Source organism: Neoarius graeffei, chromosome 21 (genome assembly GCF_027579695.1).
Source record: "Neoarius graeffei isolate fNeoGra1 chromosome 21, fNeoGra1.pri, whole genome shotgun sequence".
NCBI lineage: Eukaryota > Metazoa > Chordata > Actinopteri > Siluriformes > Ariidae > Neoarius > Neoarius graeffei.
In genome coordinates this window covers 26,119,693-26,138,986 of record NC_083589.1, presented here as the reverse complement: position 1 = coordinate 26,138,986, position 19,294 = coordinate 26,119,693, and the positions used below count along the sequence as shown (strand labels likewise).

At 39.3% G+C, this 19,294-nt stretch overlaps 1 protein-coding gene across 1 annotated transcript in view; it reads left to right on the top strand.

Annotated features, from left to right (window-relative positions):
• zgc:165507 (uncharacterized protein LOC561188 homolog) overlaps positions 1-9,215 on the top strand; it is a 41,979-nt gene extending 32,764 nt beyond the window's left edge. Inside the window, exons 3-5 of the mRNA XM_060903600.1 lie at positions 4,976-5,119; positions 5,489-6,289; positions 8,956-9,215. Of these exons, the coding sequence (XP_060759583.1) occupies positions 4,976-5,119; positions 5,489-6,289; positions 8,956-9,215 (1,205 nt within the window). The remainder of the gene's footprint in view (positions 1-4,975; positions 5,120-5,488; positions 6,290-8,955) is intronic.
• The last annotated feature ends 10,079 nt before the right edge of the window (positions 9,216-19,294 follow it).

Here is a 19,294-nt window from a genome sequence, read left to right as displayed (position 1 = left end):
ATTGTAAATTAATGCCTTGTGATATTTATAGCAATATACTAGATATCACCAGAATACTCTTTTTACTCCTTTAAAGGTGACATATACCCCTTTTCTACAAGTTATCACAGTCCCTGAGGTCTTAATGAAATGTCTGTGACATGCTTTGGTCAAAACACCACAGCTCCCTTCTCACCCTGTCTAAACAGCCCTATTCAAAACAGCCTATTTGAGTGTCTGTTCCTTTAAATGATGATGAGACTCTGTTCACTCCATCCCTCTCTTCTGCCAGTCAATCAGGTAGCAGTTTCCTCATGAATATTCATTCGCAAAGGCCATGAGTGGAGATCCGCAGATGAGGGGGCGGTATAATGCTAATGAGCTCCTTTTGTGACATAGGAAGGGGATCTAATTCAGAACGGCTTGTTGAAGCAGATGTTTTCTGAAATATGTCCCTTTTAACTGGGGATGAAGATGGAAGATAGTTTAGTCAGCAATCAAAGACAGGGAGCTTGTAGTAAAGACAGGACATAACTGTATATAGGATGCTTGTGGGCTTCAGAATGGCAGGAGTAGGATCTGGATGAAAGTGTCAGCTTGTAGATTCCAGGAATGGAAAAGAAGCCCACAGACTTCAAAATGTAGGAGCTGTTTGCTCCCAGCAGTGCTTCCATGGCTTACAGTATATTTTTTTCATAAAGACATCTGCATGCTAGTTTTTGATTCTTGTATTATCTCCACCCCTGTCTTGTCATGATTTTATCTTCATATACTGTGTCATGATTGTTTGGGAGGGGTGGCACAGCGGTGTAGTGGATAGCGCTGCCGCCTCACAGCAAGAAGGTCCTGGGTTTGAGCCCAGCGGCCAGCAAGGGCCTTTCTGTGTGGAGTTTGCATGTTCTCCCTGTGTCTGCGTGGGTTTCCTCTGGGTGCTCCGGTTTCCCCCCACAGTCCAAAGACATGCAGGTTAGGTTAATTGGCGGCTCTAAATTGACTGTAGGTGTGAATGTGAGTGTGAATGGTTGCTTGTCTCTGTGTCAGCCCTGCGACTTGTCCAGGGTGTACCCTGCCTCTCGCCCATAGTCAGCTGGGATAGGCTGCAGCTTGCCTGTGACCCTGTAGAACAGGATAAGCAGCTACAGATAACGGATGGATGGATTGTTTGGGAGCAGCCAAGGCCTGAAGGTTAGAGAAACAGCCTTGGACTTACAGGCTTGCCGGTTTGATTACTGGGAAAATGTGAGGGGACTTGAGTGAATGAACAGTACTTTCCCCTCCCTCTGGATCATGGTTGAAGTGGCTTTGAGCAAGGCACCCAACTGCTCTTTGGGTGCTGTAGTATAGCTACCCACTGCTCTGGGTATGTGCGTGTTCACTGCTTCAGATGGGTTAAATGCAGAGGAGGAGTTTTGCTGTGCTTGAGTGTACATGTGACAAAGACTTCTTCTTACCTAGTTTTTGTTCCTCCCTTGGTTAAGTTTCCTGTTCAAGCCCTGGTGTTTCATTCTTTCAGGATGAAGTCTTATCATGCCTCCATGTCTTTAAAGTAATACCGACATGAACAGGTCTCCTCTGTGTCATTTTAACACAAGCTTTAAATTTTCGATGTAATTGCAAGGTGTGGAAATGAAAACTCCACAAAATAAAACATTTAAACCTCCCACCACGAAGCGATAGCTGGAATTCCCTTCCCTTTCGCTGAGAATGGCCCAAACTGGAAATGACATAGATCAGTGAACCCCTGCCTGGAAGGCGTGTCAAGAGAACATGTTTTCATGACAGAACATGTCTTGTATGATGGGGATGAAGAGGAGTTAGTTGGGGAAGAGGAGGTTGGTGAGGAGGAGGCAGAGGAGGAGAGGGAGAATGTACGGTTTGAGCCATACCAAGACCATCACATTGACAACCACAATGTGAGTTGCCTGAGTGACTGCCACTCAGATTTCGGCAAGCTGACAAGTGTACAGGATGGAGGGATGATTGTAACATACTACCTGTTTTTGTTTACATTAATAATTACCAATTACCAGCTGCTGTTAGAATCTTTTACTGACGTAATTGTTAGTATAATAGTAATTCCTGTCAATAAGTTATAACTCAGGCCAAGATAAAATAATTGTTTTTGTTCCAATTCAGCAATTGCCTACCGAATACCGACCTCCCAAAAGCACAGTGTAGCACAGGGATACATTGCTTAGTGTAGACAACTGTAGTGGAACGTAGTCACCAGACTACAGCCAGTGTACCAGAACAGTGCTAGTGTAGATCTACTCTACTTATTTTATTACCTGAAGGCTAAAATAAAATATTTTCCCAGCTACCTAAGAGTACCTAACCACTGTTCAAGCCTGTGTTTGTCATTGTTTTCAACCATTTTTAATACTCTGGAGTAATGGAGGATGTGTCCAATAGAGTATGCAATCTGTCTACCAGATTGCTTTATTTTCACAGAGTCATACAGAAGAGTGAAATTATTTAGGTGTCAGTAATATTTTAAAACCTTTTCAGTATTGTAAAGTACCACAAAGGAATACTGCATTAATACCATAATATTTCTAAATAAACTGCCATGTTATTATCTGACTGGGCTTGTCTGTATTCCTTTGGTAGTGATGGAAAATGATGTTTAAAAGTCCTTGCTTTAGATGCTGAGCACGCACTTCCGGTTTGTGGAGATTCCTTAATCTCCGTCACAACAAGGCGCCGCAGTTCCCATCTGCTCGATCGTGCCACTTTGGTGCTTTTTTTTCTTCACTTTTTTAATTTTACTTTTATTTTTTAAATTATATTTTATATTATTTTACTATCTTTATTTTCACGGAGTCATAGGGAAGTGTGAATTTATTTAGGTGTCTGTATTACTTTAAATCTGAACCTTGGGTTTACCTGAGGATTGTTCATTTTACGTAGTTTTGAATCTTGTTTTGGTTTTGTTCCTGGATTGCCCTATGTTGAACCTGTCTGCCTATAGTTTGACTCTCACCTGTACTGCTGACTCCAATTACCAGACTGCCCTTAATAAATACCATGCTGATCTTATGCACTTGCATTTTGTCTTCATCCTACCTCATGTTGCAATAACATTTACTTTCCTTCTTTTTTTAGTGCAGGGATCTAATTATTATTTCACCAAGTTTGGTCACTTATGCATATTTTAGCACCAGCCAGTTATGTTTAGGAGCTGTGAACGAGCACTACATCCATTACTGCCTTCATCAAACTCTGGAGAATGAAGAACTGTGACTTTATAAGCCTTTAAAAGTAGGGATCACTTGAGGCACTGAGTGTCCCAGCTGCACAGTAAACTCTTGCCCTCACTGAATCCCAGTGAAAATCTCCAGCTGCTGTATATGCTAATAAGGAGTTCCTCATAGGTGAAATGTATGTGGAGCAAATGAAGTGAAGCAGCAGCCCATCTAAAAGAGGACATTTTCCTGAATCGGAATTAACATGTCTCAAGAGACTCCTTGGGGCAGTAGCACTTTTATTATTATTATTATCTCATCTCATCTCATTATCTCTAGCCGCTTTATCCTTCTACAGGGTCGCAGGCAAGCTGGAGCCTATCCCAGCTGAGTACGGGCGAAAGGCGGGGTACACCCTGGACAAGTCGCCAGGTCATCACAGGGCTGACACATAGACACAGACAACCATTCACACTCACGGTCAATTTAGAGTCACCAGTTAACCTAACCTGCATGTCTTTGGACTGTGGGGGAAACCGGAGCACCCGGAGGAAACCCACGCGGACACGGGGAGAACATGCAAACTCCGCACAGAAAGGCCCTCGCCGGCCCCGGGGCTCGAACCCAGGACCTTCTTGCTGTGAGGCGACAGCGCTAACCACTACACCACCGTGCCGCCCTATTATTATTATTATTATAATACATTGTTCACTCTGAAATGTATTTGACAGAAATTGTGTGGGTAACTTTACAGAAGATGCTCTCATACCTAGAACAGTTAAGCCTTATGGTATTTCATTTGGACAAGTAAGCCTTATGTTATTTTCTTTTTCATTCAGTTTTTCATGTATGTACTGTATATACAGCACTTGTGCTCTCAATTATCATCTCTTAAGGAGAACAACTTAATATTCACTCAGTTACAGTCCTCTATCATTGCTAAGTTCCTGCAACTAATAATAATAATTTTGGTTGATATCACTGAATAATATTGTCCCTTAAAAGTCCTTCCCACACCAGGATCTGGTCTTCCCAGCCAGTCTCCTGTCCCAGTACTAACCAGCTCTTCAAGCGCATGGGCGCGGTGCCAATCTCAGTAGCCCTCAGCCTTTTGCCAATTACATAGCTAGGGTTACAGTGGGGGACTGGTCCTCACTGGTAACTGCGAGAGCTTGATTCCCCACTCGCATCTGTATTGCAGCATGCCTTGCCAGATTGCCATCGCCCGATTGAGAAGCGGACATGCTAATCACTAGGCCAGCTCCCGGTCAATGACTATGGAAGTGTTGCATTGTTCAGTGATATTTAATACATTTGTAAAAAGTCAGAAATAACTATATTACAGGCATTTAGCAGACACTGTTATCCAGAGCAATGTACAACATACCCAGAGCAGCCTGGGGAGCAGTTGAGGGTTAGATGCCTTGTTCAAGGACAGTTCAGTCAATCCTTCTGGTCCAGGGATTCAAGCCAGCAACCTTCTGATCTCAAAGCTACTTCTCTAACCATTAGGCCATGGCTTCCCCCAACTCTTGGCATAAAGCAGGATTTTGGTTAATGGAAATTTCATCCAGTTTAAAACATCTGTTTACACTAGAGCTGCAACTAATGGTTATTTTGAGAATTGATTAATTCTATATCTGTGTCAGGAGATGGAGGCTCATCACCATCGGTTTTTAAAGACAAACGAGCTAACGTCACTAAGACTGCATGTTGTTTTGGCATTCATATTCTTAAATGTCCTGTTACAGATTTGACAGTAACAAGAAAATACCTAATGCCCTTCTTAATGGTTCTGTCCTCTATTTCAGGTCCTGTAAGCAGTGTCCTTGTAAACACATATGGCAGCCGGCCAGTAATGATAATGGGTGGATTCCTGTGTTCCATCAGCATGATTGCTGCCTCGTTTTGCAACAGTGTCATCCAGCTCTACATCTGTATTGGAGTGATTGGTGGTGAGTGGATAAAAATTACATACGGTAATAATTATGCAAAAAATACATTTGAGTATTTTCTTTATTATTTCCACCATGATATGCTAACAGCAACAGCAATAATAATAACAGTGGTAAGACCAGACAACAACAGTGTTTAACTTTGTGGGTTACTGTGATTAACTTTGTAGGTTACTGACTCAGTGTATATGACACAAAAAATTAGAAATCATGAAAAGGATAATTAATCACTAAACTGAACTAAACAAGTAAATTCAAAAAGCAGCTTGACTCTCAAATTATAACATGATGGGTAAATATTGGAATTGAAATGTTTACTGGCTCACTGTGGAATTAATTTCTGTACTAACTACTCTCACTCTCTCTCAGGTCTTGGTCTTGCCTTCAACCTCCAGCCAGCTTTGACCATGATTGGGAAGTACTTTTTCAAAAAGCGTCCCATTGCTAATGGCTTGGCCATGGCAGGTAGCCCTGTCTTTTTAAGCACCCTAGCTCCCTTAAACCAGTACCTCATCAATGCTTTTGGCTGGAGAGGCAGCTTTCTTATTCTTGGGGGGCTTTTGCTCAACTGCTGTGTGGCCGGATCCCTTATGAGGCCACTGCCACAGCCTTTGACAAAACATGACACCAAACATGGCAAAGAGGCTCCAGCTGCTAAGACAACAAAGCCTACAGTGTGGCAAATTATAAACAAATACCTTGACTTGTCACTCTTCAAGCACCGGGGCTTCCTCATCTACCTGTCAGGAAATGTCATTATGTTTGTGGGCTTCTTTGCCCCCATTGTCTTCCTTTCTCCATATGCCAAGGACAACGGTATAGATGAGTACTCGGCAGCCTTCCTGCTCTCCATCTTAGCATTTGTGGACATGTTTGCTCGTCCTTCCATGGGACTGCTGGCAAACACACGCTGGGTGCGGCCAAAAATCCAGTACTTCTTTAGCTTTGCTGTCCTCTATAATGGTGTGTGCCACATACTGTGCCCACTGGCTGAGTCCTACACTGGCATGGTAGTATATGCTGTGTTCTTTGGGTTTGCCTTTGGCATGGTGAGCGCTGTGCTCTTTGAGACACTCATGGACCTGGTAGGACCTCAGAGGTTTTCAAGTGCTGTAGGTCTCACCACTATCGTGGAGTGCTGCCCTGTGCTTATTGGACCACCTCTGGCAGGTAAGATTTACTCATTTGCTAACTCGTTTGCAAATGAGTACTCTATGTAAGTGCAAATGACAAAGCCTGACCTACACACTGCACATGTTCAGTTGTACACAACATGGCCAGAAGTATTTGGACACTTGATCATCACACTAATATATGCTTGTTGAACATCCCATTGCAAAACAATGGGCAGTAACATGGAGTCAGTGTCCTTTGCTCTTCTGGGAAGACTTTCCACTAGATTTTGTAGCATCGCTGTAGGGATTTGTGATCATTCAGCCACAAGAGCATTAGTAAGATTGTGCATTGATGTTGGGTGAGAAAGCCAGGGATGCAGGTGGCCTTTTGATTCATCCCACAGGTCTTCAGTGGGGTTGAGGTTAGGGTTCTGTGGAGGCCACTTAAGATCTTCCACAATACCTTGGCAAACCATGTCTTCATGGATCTCGCTTTGGGTTTACTTAGTGAACTACAGCTACAGCATGACATTCTATACAACTGTGTGCTTCTAATTTTGGGGAAGAACCACATATGGGTGTGATGGTTAGGTGTCCACATACTGTACATAGTGTGCACTCTGATGTCCTTGTCGAGATAATAAACCCCTGTCCTCAAGAGAGTGATACAGCATGAATCATATCATAAATATAACCATTATAATCTATTTAATTCTTTCTCAGAATTGAGAAATGCCGATCTCTTTTCAGGCTTTTTTCTATTGATATTCTGTCTGACCAAATCAAATTTACACTTATGCTTCAAAAAGGCAGTCCAGTGCAGAGCAAAAAACCATAAATGCCACCATGGAGGATTTTTTCCTCAAAACTAATATACAGCAAACCCATGATGACTTTTAACACAATACTATCATAATAAATATAATTCATACAGTTTACCCATTTCTATTCTCATAGACTGAAAAAGTTTTCCAGCTCTTCTTTTTTTTTCAGAGCTGAAAGTATTTTCAGAAAATGAAATTATTGATACACTCAGTGGATTTTTGAAGACATGTTGTTTGAGGAATTATTATGATGTAACTCATCTGATTTGTGATTTTATCCTGAAATTACTTTGGATACAGGTCAGGAGTACTCTAAATGAAGGAATTACCAATTCATTAATCTTTATATTATCCTAATATGATTAAGTATTGCTTGTTGGTTCTTTTAATTAGGGTTTGAGTTTAAATGCCCGGTCCCACAATACTGATAACTATAATTATAACTACAACTATAATGATAACTATAAATAAATGGGTCCCCTGCAGTTTATGTGGTTGGTGTTCACACCAGACTGATAATGATGCCTATAGCCCAGGCCTGGGTTTATCGGTGAAATTGCTTCTGGAGTAATTTTTCCAGGCCTGGACCTGATCCGATAAAACATCTGACCAATCAGGCAATTGTTTACATGTGACATTGTCTGAGCACATGCTATTTTTCCCAGGCATCTTTGTACATCCTTGTTGCATCATGAAGTCACAGAATACGGATTCACGGAAAATAAAAAAATATAATACAAAGCACAGTTCCTTTATTCATGGATATGTGATTTTCTGTGAAATATCAATAGTAATTTAATAAAGGGGGCGGCACGGTGGTGTGGTGGTTAGCGCTGTCGCCTCACAGCAAGAAGGTCCGGGTTCGAGCCCCGTGGCCGGCGAGGGCCTTTCTGTGCGGAGTTTGCATGTTCTCCCCGTGTCCGCGTGGGTTTCCTCCGGGTGCTCCGGTTTCCTCCACAGTCCAAAGACATGCAGGTTAGGTTAACTGGTGACTCTAAATTGACCGTAGGTGTGAATGTGAGTGTGAATGGTTGTCTGTGTCTATGTGTCAGCCCTGTGATGACCTGGCGACTTGTCCAGGGTGTACCCCGCCTTTCGCCTGTAGTCAGCTGGGATAGGCTCCAGCTTGCCTGCGACCCTGTAGAAGGATAAAGCGGCTACAGATAATGAGATGAGATGAGAATTTAATAAAGTACACATATAAATGCAGGTAAGATATTTTAATTATGAACTTTGGCAGTCCAAACATTTAATTATTTTAGACTTCTTAATTCTTTATCTGTGATGCATCATCCATATGAAATCGGTAACCAATCTGTAATATACTGAAACATCTGTGACCAATCTGTAAATTATTAGCATCTGTGATGCAACCGTACTAAAATCTGTAATCACGCCGTATTTTGTATCTTTTTTTATTATAATTCCGTAATCCATGACTTATCTGTATTATATCAACCACAATGATATGTGCATGGGTTGTTTTGAAGTCCAAGCTGTACAGTATGACCCAGAATAATGCGCTACTACTTAAAAAAATCTTCTATGACTATTTCTAAGTTGCATGCATTTATTTCCCTGAGTGTCAGAACCAACCGATATTATAGCTGGGATTATAGTTGTGGTGTGACTGCTCCAGACTGGAGCTAAATTCAGGCAGAGGGATAGTCATAGTTGTAGTTATAGGTATCGTTATAGTTATCGGTGTTGTGGGATTGGGCCTGAATATCCCCATCACAACAACAACAATGCCAAAGTGACAAGGATGCTATGTGTTTAGTCCAAAATCACAGTAGTAAATGAGTCCTATATTTTTTAAATACACTTTTATCCAGAAATGACTAGGTCATACCCAACTCATTCAATAACATTACGTCCTACCATTGTTGCCTTACAGGGAAACTAGTGGATATTACTAAGGAATACAAGTATATGTACATATGCTGTGGTGCTATAGTCATCTTTGCCAGCATCTGGCTTTTCATTGGCAACTTCATCAATTACCGTCTGCTGGAGAAAGAACGCAAGCAGGAGATGTACAAGCAAGCAGAGCTCGAAGAGCCTGACAAGGGACCTGATTGCACAGAAGATGGACAGGCATCTGAGGAACTCTGCAGGAAAGGCGAAGATGCTGTGCAGAGAGAAACAAGCATTTAAACTTCCTCCAAATAAGATCCAGGATACACCCCGGCACATGTCCACAGCGGAAGCAGAGATTGCCATGGTGGGGTGAAGCAACACACAACTAACTGCCAAAGCAAAGCATGATTGCTGTGAAGGGACCAGTAGAATAGTGTTTAGATAAAGCATTTAAATGGAAGCCAAGACATATGAATGGTGGAGCGTATGAGGTTTTAATTTTTTAGAAAGTTGTATTTAGTCAGCCAGAAAGAGGGCTGTCCTTAGAAAGGCTGCAAAAACACATTACCGCACACTCTCAGAAAATAAAGTACATTGTTGTACCTTTCAGGATACAATGGCTTATCACCGGATCAGTAGCCTCTAAGGTACTTAATTGTACCCTTTATATACTGCTTGGGAACATATAAGTACCTTTTTGGCCCTAAAATAGTAAATAATTAACTAGTAAATAGTTAACTTGAGGTCCAATAATGAGGCCTAGGGGGTACATTAGTGTAGATTGTACCTTGGGGGACAGAAATGGACTCCTACTGTACCCCTATTTCTGACAGTGCAATAATTACACTTAGTTTAAAGCCATTCTAATACTGTTTCAGCTCAGGATCTGATCAGAATCTGCTACCAATGCAGAATTTTCAGAAAACCCAAATAACTCTGCCAAACTGAGACATTCGAGCACTGTGTTTACTTATTTGCTCAAAAATCTGACAAGCGTTAACCAGCAACACGCCTGTGAACTGCATGCCCATATCTGCTGCACTATACTCTATTATCTGTATAGTCAACATAACATGACTGAATGTAAATCATAATGCATGCACTATTATTAACAAAGGCCTTATAACACTTCTGACCAAAATGTTAGTAGTAAACTAAATAAATAAATAAATAAAGAAAGAAAGAAAGAAAGAAAGCTAATTGCTGGTGATTATCACACATATAGCCTATCTGTGTTATATAACCTTTAATTTTCTGCTGTGATATATACAGGAAAATTCATATGGTATTATTTTATGGGAGTGCTATTTTTTAAGTAATGTGCAAGTATTTATATATTAGATATTGCCTTAAATGTAAATAATGCAACTAACATCCTAAAGCCAGTATATAGAGAGCTACCTATATGATGTGTTTGTAAATGACTTATTGATGTGACATTACTAATCAACTTGATTATTAACAAATGTATCATGTTTATTTAAATGTTAGTATATCTGGCATTATTCTATCCACATTCACTGGGTATGAGCAATCACATGCTCTAATTGGCTACTCTACTACTAGGCTATCTGCTCATATATGGTGAGTAGAGAAAACCAAAATGGCGGAGCGTGTTGCTGAACCAACCAAGGATGAAATAAAAACTCTACTCGAAAACAAAACCCCAAAAAATTACAAAAAAGCAACAAAATATGGAATGAAAGTATTTGATGGTAAGAGCGTATCTTTTATTTTTCAAGAATTATTATTATTATAGCACTTTTCACAAATTGCTACTGTCATTTTGTTGATTTATTTACGTTCTTCATCTTTAAGCATTAAAATTTGTTGAATTATTTTAGACTGGTTCAAAAGCTCAAAGAAGTTTGAAAATTGCATCACTGAAATGTCCAAGAAAGAATTAAATAAATGTCTCAAGTAGTGCTGTCAAAAATGTCGCGTTATTAACGCGTTAACTTGACTCAATTTTAACGGCGATAATTTTTTTATCGCGAGATTAACGCTCTGTGACATGATGCCACGCCCCACACAGCCAGAGTCCTCTGCCCTCCCCCGAAGAGCCACGGTGCTCGGCTAAGGTTTCGTTTTCCCATCGGGGGCTCCAGACCCACTTTGCAGTGGCTGTGACAAGACGTGTTATGCTCTGCAATAAAAAAAAAAAAAACATTGGTACAACCAGTGTTCGAACTATGCCGATATTTTCGGGGGGTCCCTTTATTCCCTTGGGGGGGTGCTTGCGCTTGTTTCAGAGCGCGGCTCTCCATCGCGCGCTCACTTCGGATATGCAAATGCTTCCCGTTACACATGATTGCTATGTCAATAAACATCATTCTGACAATATTTTAGAGACCCCCCCAACATTTCCCAAGTCATGTTTTCAAGGGATCTCATGTCTGTTTCAGGGGATCTCGGATCCCCCGAGTACCCCCGTAATTCGAACGGTGAGCAAGCCCATTCACTTTTTTATGCTGATAAGAGAATTACAATGGTTTTTCATGTGACAAAAATGTGCGATTAAATTGCGATTAATCGCGAGTTAACTATGACAGTTGCGACATTAATCGCGATTAAATATTTTAATCGCTTGACAGCACTAGTCTCAAGCTATTCTATACCTTGACACGACAGCAAGACACCGTGCTGAGGTCTAGAAAAAAAAAGTCAATTTGTGCAGCCATCAATAGGTTTTTAAGGAGTCTGCCTAAGCAGAAATTATTTTGTTGGACGTTTTGTATAAAATTTTTATTTATCGAATTTGCAAAAAATAAAAATACTCTGATTCTCAAAATCCAGTGAACGTGGATATAATAAAACAGTTATTCCACTCAGTCTCGTTATACATGGCTTATAGCCGACAAGGCTATCAGTTCATGTATGACCCAATTTCGTGGAATAATTAATTATTTAACATGTCAAACTAATTAAGCTGTTATTAATCAATTCTAGCAATGTCGCAACATTTATTGTACTTGAATGATATTCAGGATCAACTTTAGGGATTGGTTTAAAAGGCAGATGTAAATACTACTGTCTTTTTAATCCCAAACAAGCCATAACAACATATTGTGTATAAAATTTCCTATGCTTCAAAGTCACACATATATACATTGTTAAAGTAATTTCTTTCAGAAATTGTGTATGTCCAATTTTGGTTGCACAGAGGGTCCAATGTTGGCTCTACAGAGGGTCACTAAAGAAAATGTTGCATTAAAATATGGCAGCGATGTCTTAGTCGGCTACACATTAGAAGGTTGGGATTTCAAATCCCAGCAAGGACCTTAACTCTAAACTGCAAGTTACTTTGGCCACAAAAATGAATAAATGTGGAAACGAACAATCAAAAAAGGGAAAATATTGCTTGCTTAAATGCATAAAAAAGAAAATTAAACAGAAATTTAATACAAAAAAATTCCATTGGATTGTGAATGAATGAGTAAATACTTCATGGGGTTGTGTTATTAAATAATACTTTCACTGAGCACTTTATTCAGAACACTATACTAACACTGGGTAGGACCTCCGTTTGCTCTAAAAACAGCCTCAAATCCTCATGGCATGGTTGGGCACATTCCTTTGAGATTCTGGTCCATGTTGATATGATTGCATCATGCAATCCCTGCAGATTTTTCAGGTGCATTTTCATGCTGCAAATCTCTCATTCTTCCACTTCCCAAAGGTGCTCTATTGGATTCAGATCCAGTGACTGGGAAGGTGGCTGAAGAACACTGTCATGTTCATGAAACCAGTTTGAGACAAGTTTTGCTTAATGGGGCATTTTCTTATTAGAAGTATCCATTAGAAGCTGGTAAATCGTGCCCATGAATGGATGGTGAACAACAATACTCAAAAAGGCTGTGGCATTCAAGTGATGATGGGTTGGTATTAACAGGCCCAAAGAGTGCCAAAAAAACATTCCCCACACCATTACAGCACCTCCACCAGCCTGGACTGTTGAGTAACACAAGGCAGATTGAGTCCATGGATTCATTCTGTTGGTGCCAAATTCTGACCCTACCATCTGTGTGCCTCAGCAGAAATTGAGATAATTCAGACCAGGCTATGTTTTTACAGTCAATCAGCTACAGTCAAAAGATCACATTTTTTTCCTATTTTGATGGTCAGTGTGGACATTACCTAAAGCTGCTGGCACGTGACTTCATGATGTTATGCTTTGCACTGCTGCCACATGATAGGCTGATGAGATAACTTCATAAATGATTAGATGTACAGGTGTTCCTAATAAAGTGCTCAGTGAGAGTATAAAGAGTGTATGAAAATGTTGCTTTGTTTCTTTCATACCTGTCATACAGCTAATGTGAAGTTGACATATTATCATTGTAATAAGGTTAAAGTTGACATTACCTTTTGTATGTGGTTGCTAAGTTAGACTGAGGTATACATCCACACACACAAACACATAAACTAGAACAAAGGGTTACTTCAGACTAATGTAGATTTGGTCAGTATTGAGTTATTGACATATCTAGGGAGGTAAAAATGTGCTGGTATGACAGTATAGCAGGATAGGATATGCTATATCCTGTATGTTATGCTTTACCAGTATAAATAATAATGTCTTTTTTTAGAATGTGCTAAAACATGAAAATATTCCTCCTTGTTATGAACAAACGTACAGAGTGAAAAACAGTGGTATTTCTACATGGTTTTGATAAAATACACGAAACTAAGTCTAAATCTGTTTGAAACAAAAATGCTAGAATTTTTTTTGACCTAGCAATGTAATATTTGCATTGAACCCCAGTGCAATATGTAAAGTCATCTTCATTGAGTTTTAACCAAATACTGTACACAACCAAATAATACTGTTCGACCCCAACACACAGTACTGTGCAAAAGTCTTAGGCACCCTTTTTTTTCCATCCAAATTTTGTTATAAATTTCTATTTTATGACTTCTACATTATCGAGTCAGTACAAAAACATTTTAGAGTTCCAAATGTTTGTTTCCCAGCACAAAATTAAATGTTACAGAAAAAAAAAGTTTGTATCTGAGATTAAAAAGAAAACCATAATAAAGGCTACTGGGTTTTGGGGCAAAATGAAGACACGAGTGTGACAAAGTGTCCAGAAGAACTGTGGCTGGTTCTGCAAGATGTTCAGTAAAACCTACAGCTCATTTCCTTATAAAACTGCACTCATTGTCCCTGAGACTACTATTTTTTTTTTTTTCAAAACAAAGGGTCGCCTCACACCAAATATTGACTTTGGCCCTGTCCACACGGCAACGGATTCAGGTGAATCTGATAAAATTGTTTATCGTTTTGGCCTAGCGTCCACACGGCACTGGCGTTTTGGGTGCCCCAAAACAAAATCTTTTGAGAATGGGTCCCAGAGTGGAAAAATCTGGCAACGGCGCCATTGCGAAGTCGTCTGGATGAGTAGAACGGATTTGTTTACGATGACATCACAACCACATGACTGTCAGTGCGTCACGCTGGGTAGAAGTGTAACGAACTCGATGCGAGTTGTCAACAAATCCTATAACTTGGTTCATGAAACGCGCTTACAAAATATTTTAACTGTGAATATTTATTGTGTAATGGTGCAAAGTGAGAGAGGGAGAGAGAGAGAGGGAGAGAATAGCCCTTAGGGCAGAGTCTTTAGTCCAAACACTGCAGAAGTACTGAGTATAACCAAACCGCGTACCGCCCGTGCGCTTTCCAAAAACAAAAACAATCCCGCCAGCAAAAATAGGAAAAAAAAAGGAGCGATCTCACCTCTTCAGATGTTGGTTTAAGTCCGACAATACATTCCTCAAAAAGGGCGTAGAAGAACAAAGTAATCCATCAACGTGTAGCACTGAATTTATTCCGGACCATTAAAGAATTCTGGAGGATATCAGAATGTTGGCGTACCGGCTTCCATCTACCCCCATTCATTCCTCTTTCCGCGTCTTTCGTTTTACGCTACTGATTAATAATCAAAACTTTATGTGGCTAATGCTACAGAAGAAGAGGTTTATGCGCATGCGTCTACTTCTTCTATTGTTCTGGTGTCTCCGATGGTACCGTCTTACAGCGCACGTAGAGGTGTGGCATGTGTATTGCATCGTTTTCAGCAAGCGTTGCGTTGCCATATGTACCTGATATTTTACTGATCCGTTGCCCATGTGGACGCGATATTTAAAAAAAAAAAATCTCGTTGCCGTTGTCGTGTGGATGTAGCCTTTGTTTCATTTATTATGGGTTACTGATTACTGTTTATTTATAGTATTTTTTAATATGTCTGTGAAGGTTCTCAGTCATCCAGGTCATCGTAACCTGTAAATGCTAAAAAAAAAACCCAGGCAACTGGACTTGCTTGAAGTTCCTGAAGACGTTCCACCTCTCATCCGAAAGGCTTCTTCAGTTCTGCCTGACTAGTGGGGAGTTCCAGGTATTCATCCAGTGGATCAAAAGCAACCCTAAGGAGAGTCGTTGAGGTTACCTGGGTCGTTGAGTACACGTCCCAGAAAACTGAATACACATCCACACCAAAACTCAGCTGACTTCAATGACTCACATGATGGCAGAGAGAGCCAACGACCCACAGATCACCCTAATGACTCTCTGGGCCACTAACGCTGTTCACACCCGGCCCCTAGTGACCTACACCTACAGGATGACTCAACGACCCAGGTAACCTCAACAACTCTCCTCAGGGTTGCTTTTGATCCACTGGAGGATAAATACCTGGAACTCCCCACTAGTCAGACAGAACTGAAGAAGCCTTTCGGATGAGAGGTGAAACGTCTTCAAGAACTTCAAGCAAGTCCAATTGCTTTTTTTTTTTTAGCACCTATGGTTTATTTTTTTATGTTGAAACATTTAATTTAATTATTTTTAAGCCATTTTTGGTCTACAGCATTTCTTTATATGTGCCTACTACTTTTGCACAGTACTGTACATCTTGTAAGTCAGTTTGATTCATATTTGATTAATTGAATTAAAGCATGACTTTATATTAAAAAGCACTGCTTTCTTTTAACAACATACCTACTACATAACATCACATCATCTCAAGTTCATGATTTATAGCTACAGCCTTCGTTCCTTAAATTGCTTTGCATAATCAAACTGATTATTATGATACAGTGAGTGGCCCATGTATATGTGCATATATTCACTATTACCGGAAGGCTATGTGATAGTAACACCAGTGAAGTCAGGCAGTGCACTGTAAGGACTGTACTGCTAACTGCTTGCTGATAAATGCTTTTAATGTAATAATCCATGTTGTGGTTTTTAGTTTTTTTTCCAGCTACAGTTTAAAATGTGATGCAGGATTATAGTGCTAATTGTTGCAATTTTAATACACTAATTGTTTGCTTTGATTTGTTGATTTGAAGAAATAAGGTAGACCACATGTATTGTTGCCTATTATTATTTAATAATATTCAACATTTTTGTGTGCTTAAATATTTATTTTGAAAGCTTTCAACATATCAATACAGTTTGCATTTCATGATATAAGACTGAGATTGACGCTTTAAAATGTAGTACTTAGCACACAATATTTTTAGATCTTTTACTATTCCATCAAACCATGGGCTTGATTTCCAACTAGTTAAACACCACTGGCCTTATCAAATAAAATGTAATATACTATTGTATAAATTTTTGAATCATTTGTGATATTTTCTTCAACGCACTGTTTTTATTTACTAAAACGGTATACAGTGTACAATAAAATACAGTGTATATCTAATACAACTAGACATGTATGTATGTATGTGTGTATGTCTTAATAATTATATAATATATTGCAATTATTTATATATAGTAATTTCCTTGAACTCAATGTTTGATCACTGCCCTGCAAATACAAGAAATTCTGGATATTAACTTTATTATCAGCATTGTAAATGTTCTACACCAGTCTATGCACATACAAAATGTCCTTTCATAACTTTTTCGATTTTTTTAAATTTATTTTTCTTCCCTGCAGCTAATTAGAAATCTGTATAGTGGCATCATTATATTAGATTTATTTTAGAATCCTTTTTTTTTTTACAGATAGCTACACAACAATTTGTAATTTAAAGCAACCTTCAAATCTAAAGACTGCGTTTTTACTTATTTTGAATAGGATTCAGTATTTTCACAATGTACTTGTCTAATAGAGACATCATACAAATAAATCTACTAATATAAACCTGTCTGCTTTTTGGTATTTGTTTGTTTATTCTTCCTCACCTTCTCACCAAACTCCTGATAGGCCTAGCATCTGTCAGCAGATAAGCTTCTTCCATTTATCCCGGTCTAAATAATTCAGCTTCCATTACAGAGTCCAAAGATGTCAATTTGCTGTAAGCGACTCAGTAATGTTTTGGATCCATCTCTTTCTTGGCTGACCAATGCGTCTTTTAGTCGTAGGTTTCCAGATGAACCATTTCTTTGGTATTTGTTGGTCCTCCATTCTCATCATATGACCAAACCACCTAAGTTGGGCACACGCCACAATATGAGGACACTCTCCACACCCAGTTCTTGTCATTTTTTCATTCCTGGTTTTGTCGGGTTTGGTTACACTCTTGATCATTCTAAGAACTCTCATCTCTGTTGCCTGCACCCTTCTCTTGGTTTTTGATGAAAGGGTACATGCTTTGCAGCCATAACACAGTATTGGTTGTAGGATGGTCTGATATACCGGTACACTACCGTTCAAAAGTTTGGGGTCACTTTGAAATTTCCTTATTTTTGAAAGAAAAGCACTGTTCTTTTCAATGAAGATCACTTTAAACTAATCAGAAATACACTCTATACATTGCTAATGTGGTAAATGACTATTCTAGCTGCAAATGTCTGGTTTTTGGTGCAATATCTACATAGGTGTATAGAGGCCCATTTCCAGCAACTATCACTCCAGTGTTCTAATGGTACAATGTGTTTGCTCATTGCCTCAGAAGGCTAATGGATGATTAGAAAACCCTTGTACAATCATGTTAACACAGCTGAAAACAGTTTAGCTCTTTAGAGAAGCTATAAAACTGACCTTCCTTTGAGCAGATTGAGTTTCTGGAGCATCACATTTGTGGGGTCGATTAAATGCTCAAAATGGCCAGAAAAATGTCTTGACTATATTTTCTATTCATTTTACAACTTATGGTGGTAAATAAAAGTGTGACTTTTCATGGAAAACACAAAATTGTCTGGGTGACCCCAAACTTTTGAACGGTAGTGTATATATATTTTCACTTTTCGTGGTATATGTTTGTCTTTTAGAAAGAGGTAGAGCAGGTTCACATTTTTGTTATATTCCTTGATTCGCACCAAAACAGCATTCTCATGTGTAGCTTTGCTGTCGAAAATATTCCCCAAGTATTTAAATTGATTGACTTGCTTCAAGATGACTCCATCAACTTCCACTTTCATCTCCTCAGGGTGCCTTGGTACTGCCATCACCTCTGTCTTCCCTAGGTTTAATTTTAATCCATGTTCTTTTAGCACCATGTTCCACACCAGGACAGAGTTGGTCAAGGTCAGTGGGTCAGACTCAATAACTGCTACGTCATCGACATAAGCAAAGTTGTCTTTCATTTCATGACCCCTTTGTCCTTCCCTCTCATTGACAGTTTTAATAACAGAATAGGTGATACTATTGACCCTTGTCTCACAGCAGTCTTAAAGTCGAACCACAACATACCAAGAGGCTGCACAGCAGTCCTGTTCATGATGTACAAACTTTGTATCATTCTTCTTAATTTGGAGGGGGGGAATCTGGTATTCTGCTTGACTGATGGCCTCCCACAACACAATTTGCAGCGGGGAACTTGATCAAAAGCTTTTTAAAGCTCAAGGAAAGTTAGGTACCCAGGGTAATCAAACTCCCAGGACTTCTCAAGTAGTATCTTAGTTCTTCCAAACATTAAATTTGTTGTGTAATATTTATATGCAATCTCACAAATACATCTTCTAGAAAGAGGAAATTGAACACATATATCTTATTAAAGAAAAACTCCTTTATTATTATTTTTTTACAATCCCAATTCCAAAAAAAGTTTGGACGCTGTGTAAACTGTAAATAAAAACAGAATGTGATAATTTGCAAATCATGGAAACCCTATATTTCATTGAAAATAATACAAAGACAACATACCAAATATTGAAACTGAGAAATTTTACTGTTTTTTGAAAAATACATGCTCATTTTGAATTTGATGTCAGCAACACGTTTCAGAAAAGTTGGGACGGAGCATTTTTCATATTTTGTTGTATTTTATGCTTCATAATGTGCCAAATGTTTTAAATGGGAGACAGGTCTGGACTGCAGGCAGGCCAGTTTAGCACCCGGACTCTTTTACTCCAGAGCCATGCAGTTTTAATATGTGCAGAAAGTGGTTTGGCATTGTCTTGCTGAAAGAAGGAAAGCCTT